Here is a 10,645-nt window from a genome sequence, read left to right as displayed (position 1 = left end):
TGTCAGAGCTCAGCTACTGTATGTGAAAGCTGCTGTTTCTTCATCTAAGTCACTGACATTGCATCATGCATTCATCGCTTACATTGTGGCCATTGTGTCAACAATGGCCACTGAGTGTTAATGGCCATTCTCAATAGCAAGATCTGAAATGGAGTTTTAAATGAGTCTTTAATTGAGAATTGAGAAAAGGATAGACAAGGCAAGAGGCTCATTCTGGTGCCTGTGTTTATTGTAGTTCAACTGTTGATTTTAACAACCCCAACACATACATCTACATCCATGTATTTATTTTCCCCCAACAACTAACATTTTTTTAATCACTTTTCTTGTGCTGCATTGGAATGAAACACAGTAATGGGAAACCCAGCTTCAGAAAGTTAACATCCCACCACATTTGTGTTCCAACCATTGACTAAACCAGTTGATTCTTGAATTTCCCCTTGGGGATCAATAAAGTATCTATCTATCTATCTATCTATTCTTTCTAGCTCAGCTCTTCAGTCAGGTCAATGAGCTAGTCAGTGGAATCACCTGTTTAAGGTGCACAGGTAGAACCAACAATGGACTTTTACTTTCTGAAACTGGGTGTCCATTCAATCTCTGATGAAACACAAAAACAGAGAGGAAAAATGTAAATCACTACCAAAAACCAGTTTGTGTTTTTTTGTTTATCACATGCCTCCTCTCTCCCTACCTCCAGGAGGGCGGGTCCGTAGCGTGACCAGGGATGGAGCTGTGGGCACTGACACACCTCCACCTCACGCTATAAAGCCGAGCTCCACAGCCTAGAACGCACTGTGAATCCCAGGTGGCTCTAAAAGCATCCATCAGAACCAGCCAACCCTCCTCAAAGGAAGAGAACCATCTCCAGCGTTACTGTGCTCCCAGACCAAGGCAACCATGGGGAACTGTGCTCAGGGCTGTAAGGACTACTGGTGCCGGCCGAAGAACACCAATGTCCGGGTCAGTTTGCCAGCTGTGTGCTTTGTGTGGCAGACTGCCATGATCATCCTGTTTGGAGTCTTCATCCGCTATGATGAGGAGTCGGACACCCATTGGGTAGAATACAGAAAAGAAAATAACATTTCCAGTGACATAGAGAACGACTTCTACTTCAGATACCCAAGTAAGTTCAGACTACTGTCCTATTATTTTGCCATATTGTAGGTGGTAGTATATAGTATTTCTTAATAGACTGATAGATAAATTACACTTAGAGTTAAGTGTTACTGAATAAGCTCACATCAGATTTACTGTTTGCAGATATCATGATATGTGGTATCCTGCAATCAAAAGTGAAACACTTGATTGCTTGATAATATTGCCCATTTGATCTCAGCATTGCAGTACTGTAACATGCTTCTCTCCTATTGTCGTGTGCGCCAAACGAACTTAACACTTGACATTTGACCTAAAATAGTTCACTAGGCTGCCGGGATGGTTATCTCCATACACCTGAAAACTATGCAACATATTCTTGAAAGTCCACATTTTTGTTCTTTCCCCTCCGAGACTGAACAGAATTGATGCCTTTATGGTGCACTTTCAGCCAACCACTACAGCAGTTTTAGGTGCAATATGATCCAAGCCACAGCTTTACTTTGATGATAGACTTGCATTAACCCCTCCTGTCCTCTGTGTCCCTCCCTCCCTATTGCCGTGTTCCCAGGCTTCCAGGATGTGCACGTGATGATCTTTGTGGGATTTGGCTTCCTCATGACATTCCTGAAGCGCTACAGCTTCGGCGGAGTGGGCTTCAACTTCCTCATCGCATCCTTCGGCATCCAGTGGGCACTGCTGATGCAGGGCTGGTTCCACGCACTGAACCCGGAAACCGGCAAGATCACCATCGGTGTCGAAAGGTAAGGTATAGCACCAGCACCCTTCAACACTGGTCAAGACAGGTCAGGACAGCTGTATGTTTTTTGAGCTTTTTTTCTTGATTCAGAATTTAGATAGCACAGCAAAGAGTCACAGGGAGCGAGTGGGAAAGAAAGATGGGGTGGGATCGGGAAATGATCATGGGTCGGGTTCAAACTCAGGTCTCCATGGGCACTTGGGCCCCAGGGTGATACGCACCTGCTTGTGCCACAGTTTTCTTTCTCTCTATTTGTCAGATTAACTGCTATATTTGTCAGATTAACTGCTGTTGTGTCTACCAATGTGACACTCAGTCCGCTATTATGTAGCATAGATCATATCATGAAGGAATGCACGTTTGTGAAATGGTGCCTTCAGTTATTTAGAAATGAATCCTTTGTCCGCTTGCAGAGTGTTTCTAAACAAGTCTTGTGATCTGTCTGGGAGAATTTCATAACTCCATCTGCGTAGAGTGATTTATCGACTGTCAAACTATTTGTGAAAAATGCCAAGAGCTATCACATGAAGATCTGGTTCAACTGGTTTTCTTGGACATCCATGTCATGAAAAGGTCTCTTCTGTGTGCACGTGTGTACTTAAGACACATTCTTGCTGTCTTCCCTCTCCACCCCAGCTTGATCAATGCCGACTTCTGCGTAGCTGGCTGCCTAATTGCATATGGGGCCTGTCTGGGTAAAGTCAGTCCAGTCCAGCTGATGGTTCTCACCTTGTTTGGGGTCACCCTCTTTGCTGTGGAGGAGTACATCATCCTGGACCTCATTCACGTAAGTTTACTGGAAAGATTGTAGTGTACAAGTTTAAAAGGTTTGAACAATGTGACATGGCATCTAATATTTGATCATGGTCCAACACTGCTGCCATACCCCTGGTGAGACAGTTCAAGGAATATCCATATGCTTAAAAACGTTAAGTTATCAAGCCGTCTCTAAGTCGTTGAAATCTCTAGTGTCCTTTGAAACTCGAAACTTTACATAAACACACAGAAATGCTTACTTCAGTTGATCGTTAACAGGAACATAAACAAATAAAACATTGTTTTCCTTCACAGGCCAAGGATGCCGGTGGCTCCATGGTCATCCACACCTTCGGAGGCTACTATGGTCTGGCGATCTCATGGGTCCTCTATCGACCAAATCTCCACCAGAGCAAGCGTCTGAATGGCTCCGTCTACCAGTCTGACGTCTTCGCCATGATTGGTGAGTAACCGTGAGGATCACTAGCAGCTGTAAGGCCACAGGTTAATTTCCATTGGAATCCAAGGAAGTCTTCTCAAAGACCTTTTTAAGGCATGAATAGGAAAGAAATAATAAACACTTCAAAAAGGGGAAATGGCTCTTCATAAAACAGTCTTGATTTAACTGATGTCTTCTCTTCGCTCAGGCACACTGTTCCTGTGGATGTTCTGGCCCAGTTTCAACTCGGCCATCACTGACCATGGAGACGGACAGCACAGGGCAGCCATCAACACCTACCTGGCCCTGGCCTCCACCGTGCTCACCACATACGCCATCTCCAGCCTCTCCGCAAAGCGAGGAAAGCTGGACATGGTAATGTCAACACCACCACCACCACCAGTCAATCCCTTGTCCTGTCCCATCCAACTATACATTTGCATGTATTCATTTAATTGATATGACTTACAGAATAGTGCTGAATTGTATTGTAAAAGCTAGAGATAGGTGTAACGACTGTAAAGACATTGCTTTTCATTATGAACTCACACCTTATCATGAGTTATAATTCTTTCTCTCTCTCTCTATCTCTCTCTGTCTCTCTCTTTCAGGTGCACATCCAGAATGCCACCCTGGCTGGGGGCGTTGCCATGGGAACAGCTGCGGAGTTCATGATCCAACCCTATGGTTCTCTCATCGTGGGTTTCTGCACTGGGATCCTCTCCACATTCGGCTATCTGGTGCTATCTGTGAGTGCTTCCCCAGCTGCATATCGCCACTGACACACTAACAGATAAGGAATCAGATCTGAGTGGTATTGCTAAAGAGTGATTAGCCCCAAAATCTTAGCATGGGATATGGACACTTAATGGGGAAAAAAACAAGTGTGGTGGGAACAAGTCTGGGTAATTTTCAGTTAAGGGTAAGGGAGTCTCAGGTGTCGAGTTTCAAACACATTCTAGCTAATACTGTTACCTAAGCGAAAATGTAGATGACTTGCTTCAGGCAGTAAAAGGGATATTTCTCACGTCTCTCATGTGAGCAAACAAGTCTCTCATTGAGCAAATACTGGATCACACCCTGTCTGTTTGAGTCTGAGTGTTGCTGGTTTGGTTTCCCAGTAGCCTGGAGGCAAGTCCGAATTTTAACCAGTAAACAAAAGGGAGAGAGGGAAATTGTTATTGACAGTGCAGTAACTTGACAAAGACGGATATGTCTCTATCAAGTAAATACAGCCTGGCTTGGTTCAGACATATACCACAATTAAATCCAAATGGCGTGTTACCATACTCTGGCCAAGCAAGTTTCCCTGGGCTATCTACACTAAACCTCAATCCAAGAAAAACTCAAACGCAAATAAAATGTTTCATAGACACAGATGTTAATTTAGTGGTGTGTATTCTTAACATGTAAGGTTCTTATATGAACGTAAAGAAATTAAACCAGATTTTTCCCCTCTTCAGCCTTTCATGGAGAAGACCCTGAAGATCCAGGACACATGCGGAGTGCACAACCTGCACGCTATGCCTGGGGTGATCGGGGGCGTGGTGGGGGCCATCACTGCAGCTGCAGCCACGGTAGACGTCTATAGTAAAGAAGGGTACGTGTCAACCAATCTTTTAGCATAACTAGGCAACTAGAATACACTGCAACTTTCAGAGCTTTCACCGATCCACGTTTTGCAATATTTGTCAAAATTCCTGTAATTTACAGACTGTATAAAACTCTATAGAAAACTGACGATTCTGAATTCCCATGATTATAATTACATGTCATTAATAGTTTCTCTCTTTCTGACTGCCTGTTTTTCTTTCTTTCTCAATCCTTCCTCCCTCCCTCCCTCTCTCCCCCTTTGCCCCATTCACATGATAGGTTGATTAACACTTTCGACTTTGAGGATGAATTTGTGAACAGAACAGTTGGAACTCAAGGTGGACACCAGGCAGCAGGCCTGTGCGTCTCCATCGTCTTTGGAATAGGCGGCGGTGCCCTTGTAGGTGAGTGGCGACTGGCGACCAATGATAAGAAACCAGAATGACCATTCAAGCAGAAAACAACAAACAACCCTAAACAACTGACTATGCAAGTCCTTGAGGTCAAATAATTGACAAAGTCAGTGTTGTCAAAACAGGTTTCAAGCACACAGAAATATTAATGCAACTTGAATGTGACATGAGGTATTCTGTCATACTCAAGAGGAAGTGAAGCCAGTAGTGTGAAACTCACCTGTTTTCTTTGGCTGTAAAGCCTTTGCCTAGCACAGCACACAGAAATGAATGCATAGTCTAAGAACCTGTCCACTGCAGTAGGCTATTGACAAGATTAGTAAGTTCGAAAGGTTTTCCTATAAAAACGAGCACACAATCTACTGTCCTCCTAATGTACCCGTTAGGCCTAACAGAGTTAATCTACAAAAGCAACAAGGAAGTCCCCTTAAGTCTCAGAAACAACAGAAGAGAATATGTTTCTTCAACTCACGGTCTGTTTGTCCTCTTCCACAGGCTTGGTCCTGAGGTTGCCCATCTGGGGAGATCCTGCAGACGATAACTGTTTCGATGACGAAGTTTACTGGGAGGTAAGAACTTCATCAGAATTACTATGCTGTTTTTTTGCATTTCAACCGCTAGATGGTAGTATTAGGCTACACAATAAGCGAAATAATAATCACTGAAGTAATAGGCCTTGCCGGCCTTTTAAAAAAAAATGTTTTTAAGGATAAACAAAGTAACATGTCTTTGCACGTAGGCTAATCCACTCTGATAGTAGTTTCCCTATTTACTGCCTACAATCCTTTCCCACATTATATACGAAGTCATAGGCAATTAGAGACATATTTTTCATCGCTGTTTCATCAAATCCATCTGAATCAATTGATCATTCTATTTGATCTATTTTACAGCTTCCCGAGGATGAGGAAAGCATCCCTCCTATTCTTGAGTACAACAACCACATGATAACCAAGAACCCTGACATGTAAGTCCACAATCAAATTGCCTTCTGATATCTTAGGATAGACAACATCTGCCTATACTGTCAATCGGTGATAGAAGGAAGAAAGAAAATATGTATGGAGTAACATACCTCAGTGATAGAGAGTAGACAGCACACAAGCTACCTATTTAGAAATAGCTATTGACTATAGGCCTAGGTTACTTATAGTAAATGACATTCCGTTGCAACACGTAAAAATGGCATCATCAGTGGAAAGTGTTATTTTGAACACGCCACAGGATGTCGCTCTATACCCACACTTTTTTGGGATGTTAAAATGTTCCGCTGCAGACCACAGAGACTGTAGGCTTGAGCATGTTTGCACTCATGTATACTGTCAACGAGGAAGTGGTAGGCTATTAAGACTCAACACTGTATAGACCTTTTCGATAATAAATCATTTAACACACACAAACACACTTAATTTATGTCCACCTTTTATATTTCAGGTCGGAGTCCAATTTCTCTGTGGAACAAAGTTAGTGAACTCCAACCCCAGGACCCTGCAGTCGACCGACATCCGAACTTGAACTTGAACCGAAGAATGAAGAAGCGCTAAACATGCAAACAACAACTCTGGTCGTTTCCTTGTCTTATCTCGATAATAATGTGTATGAACGTTTGTGTTTTAACTAAATGAATGATTACAATGCCACCGGAACCACTAAATGGTTTCGTTGTGCAACAACCGCGATCGCACTCAGGTGGCTAGGCCTAGGCATAGGCCTACACCACAATTGTGGCTAGATACCTGAGTGTCATCCCCAGGCGTAGGCCTATGTGGTCACGCTGCGCGTCTGATAAGCCTGGAAACGACAGTTTTACGATAAGAGCATATTCCTGCATGTACTTAATTGATGTACCAAACTCTGTTATTGCTATACTATTACTGTCCTAGGCAAGTAATTAATTTTCCGACCGTTTTAAGGACATTGTCCATTTTTATTTGTAATCTTCTAGCTCACAATAGGCCTAGCCTACATATTTAGCGTGACGACTAGACATTGCATTGCTAATTTCTTTTAATTTTGAACTTTTAACTTTTTAATTAGGCTAATTCAATTATACGTTTTATTGAACTATTTTGAAAATAGACTCGGAGCTTTTAGCCCGTACTTTGAGTCATGTTGAATCTATTTTTTCATGAAACGATGATGAAAAGCCTGGTGTTGGCTCTTGTTCACTGAAGTTTTTTTTTCTGTGCACAGCGAAACCTAACAGAAGTTGGCCAATGGAACATATAGCCTATCGATAGACTTACACGCGGATATCTTCATCAGTATTTAACTGCTGCCTGCTCTAACTGTCTCAGACGTTTTATACCGGAATTGTATGAAATCAACACGCGTGTGATTTAGAGACACCTTCATTTGTGGTGCTTAAAATTAGAAATCCTTCTTTCCGTGTATTTTAGGTCAATTCCACATAGTTTATTGTAAGTATGAAATTCAAATACATATCGTATACCTTTTCATACCAGTGAATGTAGCCTACACAGTAGGCTTTTGTATATTTGTGTTTGTGAAAATGTGCATGTATTTAAGAAATGTAAATGAAAACGTGTTACTGTGTTCATAATGAAGTATATTGATTAAAAATGTGAATTAAAGTCTTCCGAGCCTTCTGACATTTCTACATTTACCCACGTTCATTGAATAGAGGAAATGAGAATAGAAATTAAAGCGATTTAAAAATGTGTTTACTATCGACTATAAGCCAGGCCTATACTGTATAAAATGCAGAGGTGGAAAAAGTACTAAAATATTGTACTCAAGTAAAAGTACCAATACTTTGCTGAAATGTTACTCAAGTACAAGTTACAATACCCATCTGAAAATATACTCAGGTAAAAGTAAAAAGTAGTTCACTAAAAATGTACTTTAAGTAAAAGTTACTTAGTTACTTTTTTTGTTTAGGGAGGCAGCTAAAGCAGCTAAATTGCCAGGTAATACCGATTGTCTTAGTTTTTTTATTCATACTGACAGTAGGCTACTCCATGACCTTGAGAAATGGAGATCTACTGTATATGAAAAATTGTACTTAAGTTTTTAAAACTAGAACGGTCAGACACATGAGGGTTAATACTAATTTGTTGTTAGAAAGTAGGTGCTATTTCTGCTTATGTATGCTTTCCACTGTATATTTTATTTTACCTGAATATTTCAATGTCCAAATTACAGTTCTTTTTTTATTTCTTTGACGCAGTAGTCTACTCAAAATCCACATTTTTCAAAACTGTTAACGCAAAGGCCTAAACAGGGGCACCAATGGTCAAAATGACTCATTTTGCCTGCAAAAAAGGCTCGTACTCTGCCAAAATATTTAAAATATGGACCAAAAGCATATAGTTCAATGTCCTATAGTCCATCTGCACAACAATTCATAAATTAGGCTATCTTTTGTTGAATTTAGTTGAACATCGCTAGTGGACAGATTCATACCTTATTGGCTGATCATTGTCACCTTAGTAGTTCCGACGATTCACTTTTTTCCTCTTTCCTTTTTTTACTCAAGTAACTGATTGGATTTGTGATGTATCAAAGTACAATACTTCACTCAAAATGTAATCAAGTAAAATTTTAAATACCGATTTTTAAAACTACTCAAAAAATCCTAAATACACAAAAAAGCTACTCAATACAGTATTTTGAGTAAATGTATTTAGTTACTTTACACCTCTGATAAAATGCATCAGAGTTCAGTGTTGAGACCCAGGCCAAGATGTGTTAAATACAGAAGAGATGTCATGGCTAGGCTAAATAGTAGCTGGTAACATAGGGAGTGTATATATAAAATAATGTGTATTTTGGGAAACTAGGAAATGCCTAAGGGATATTTTATTCTCAGTGCCATGCATAAAATGTTGTAAATGCAGCGCATACAGTATCTTAGAAAATAACAAAACATTTAACAGGAAACTTTGGTGTTGGTAAAGCAAATGGATTATTGATGCTTATGTTAATAATCATATATGGACCACTTTGGGACCACTGCACTTGGTCAGAAATATCAGGGGCCAACGTCTTTGCAAATCATCAGCCTGCAACCTAAAGCAGCACACCTTTAAAATGTCTCACGTTGCTCTGCAGAATGTTCCAGACACCAACAGTCCTCTACCAACCTGCTGTCCCTGTCAAAGCCGAAAGGCATTTTAAGGAGAATCATTTAATCACTCTTTATCTCCCCCCCCCCCCTCCCCCCCCCCTTCTGAAACCTCTGATTTCAATCAAAGTCCAGTCGGATGTTGCAGGCACAGTGAGGAGAGTCCCTCCACAGTCTGTCCGTGTGGCCTCACTGATGGCTGATGGACGGCCAAGTGTGGAGAGGCATGGCTGCATAGTGCCCTGGCTGGTTAAGGACGAGCGGTGATCGAGTGCTGGACAAGCTGCGTGCCGCTGCCCGAGGGGACGTGGTCATTTGTGAGGGGTCAGGCTTGTGTCCTCCCCTCTGATCTGTCCTTTCTCATGCTGATGGGTAGAGGTCATATGGGTCTCTCTTTCTGATCAATCACCGGGGCAGTTAATGAAGTTTAAACACACACTAGAGATGGAGCAAGCCCCTGGGGAATCTCAAGGGCCGGTGGTCCGTTATGAGGCCATGAGGGACATTTGTTGGTTAAGTGACAAGGAAATTCATGGTTTCAGATATAATGATAATCCACAGCTCAGCGATTTTTGAGTCTCTATATATGGCTTATTGATTGCCTTGATATTCAGGAGACTGTTTTTGAAGTGGGACTTGCACAGCATTGGTCGGTTTCCCTTTCCAAACAAAAAGGGCTTTATGCTTTATGTTTTTGTGTTGCTTTTTAACAACATGACATGATTTGACACCGGCAAATTGACTAAATAGGAATCCCATAAATCAATTGACATTAATCCCATCTAAATAAAGTCCTTTTCTTCAGCCTAAACCCTGTGAAAAGCATCTTATTATCGGATTTTCAAAAAAACACTATCATAACATGCCCAGAAGTGAATCTACTGTTTCAGTGTTCTTCAGTGTGTAGTTGTCTGCTGTCTTCTACAGATCCTTAAAGTGGAAGAAAGACACAACCAGATGAAAGAAGAGAGGTGGAGTGCTTTTGAGGAAAGTAAGAGAGGAGGAGAGCAGAGAAGAGAAGGAGGAGGAGGAGGAGGAGGAGGAGGAGGAGGAGGAGGAGGGGAGAACAGGAGAACTAGAGTGTTCAACCGCCTGCTCAGGTTTAAGGGATTACAAGGTACAAATTAGATGGACAGCAGGGGTGTAGCGGTGGTGGTGGGAAGGGGGGAGTGGAGTGACACAACGGGTCCCCCCACCCCCATTTTACACGGTTTTCCCATGGGCTGGGGGAAAGGGGGGAGAGAGGGAAACAGTGAGTGTAAGTGAAAGTAAGAGCTAACCGGTCAAGCTTGGATGCTTACAAATGTTTAGAAAGTTTAAGGAGGACAAATAGTGGCAAAGAAAGTCACATCTCCGAGTTTAAAATGACGATGTGTGTGCATGTGTTTGTGTGCATGCGCATGTATCTGAGTGTGGGTGTGTGTGCATATGGGTCTTTTATGTCATGTGCCTATGTGTCTGTGTGACCAATAGTGTGTGTGTGTGTGTGTGTGTGTGTG

The 10,645-nt window shown here is 41.8% G+C and overlaps 1 protein-coding gene across 1 annotated transcript; it reads left to right on the top strand.

Annotated features, from left to right (window-relative positions):
- The first annotated feature begins 806 nt into the window (after nucleotides 1–806).
- Nucleotides 807–7,653, top strand: rhcga (Rh family, C glycoprotein a). Its single transcript, XM_062548988.1, has 11 exons — nucleotides 807–1,126; nucleotides 1,670–1,862; nucleotides 2,495–2,645; nucleotides 2,930–3,077; nucleotides 3,262–3,428; nucleotides 3,665–3,802; nucleotides 4,517–4,653; nucleotides 4,926–5,050; nucleotides 5,555–5,628; nucleotides 5,953–6,026; nucleotides 6,494–7,653. Exons 1-11 carry the CDS (start codon nucleotides 901–903, stop codon nucleotides 6,525–6,527), a joined length of 1,467 nt encoding a protein of 488 aa, XP_062404972.1. The 5' UTR covers nucleotides 807–900; the 3' UTR covers nucleotides 6,528–7,653.
- Nucleotides 7,654–10,645: the final 2,992 nt, after the last annotated feature.

Source organism: Sardina pilchardus, chromosome 11 (genome assembly GCF_963854185.1).
Source record: "Sardina pilchardus chromosome 11, fSarPil1.1, whole genome shotgun sequence".
Lineage (NCBI taxonomy): Eukaryota > Metazoa > Chordata > Actinopteri > Clupeiformes > Clupeidae > Sardina > Sardina pilchardus.
This window is presented reverse-complemented; position numbering and strand designations above follow the sequence as displayed.

Coding starts and splice junctions, on each gene's coding strand:
- rhcga (XM_062548988.1), top strand. CDS start 901: ATGGGGAACTGTGCTCAGGGCTGTAAGGACTACTGGTGCCGGCCGAAG. Junction 5,051..5,554: donor AGGCGGCGGTGCCCTTGTAG/GTGAGTGGCGAC, acceptor CCTCTTCCACAG/GCTTGGTCCTGAGGTTGCCC. Junction 5,629..5,952: donor ATGACGAAGTTTACTGGGAG/GTAAGAACTTCA, acceptor TCTATTTTACAG/CTTCCCGAGGATGAGGAAAG.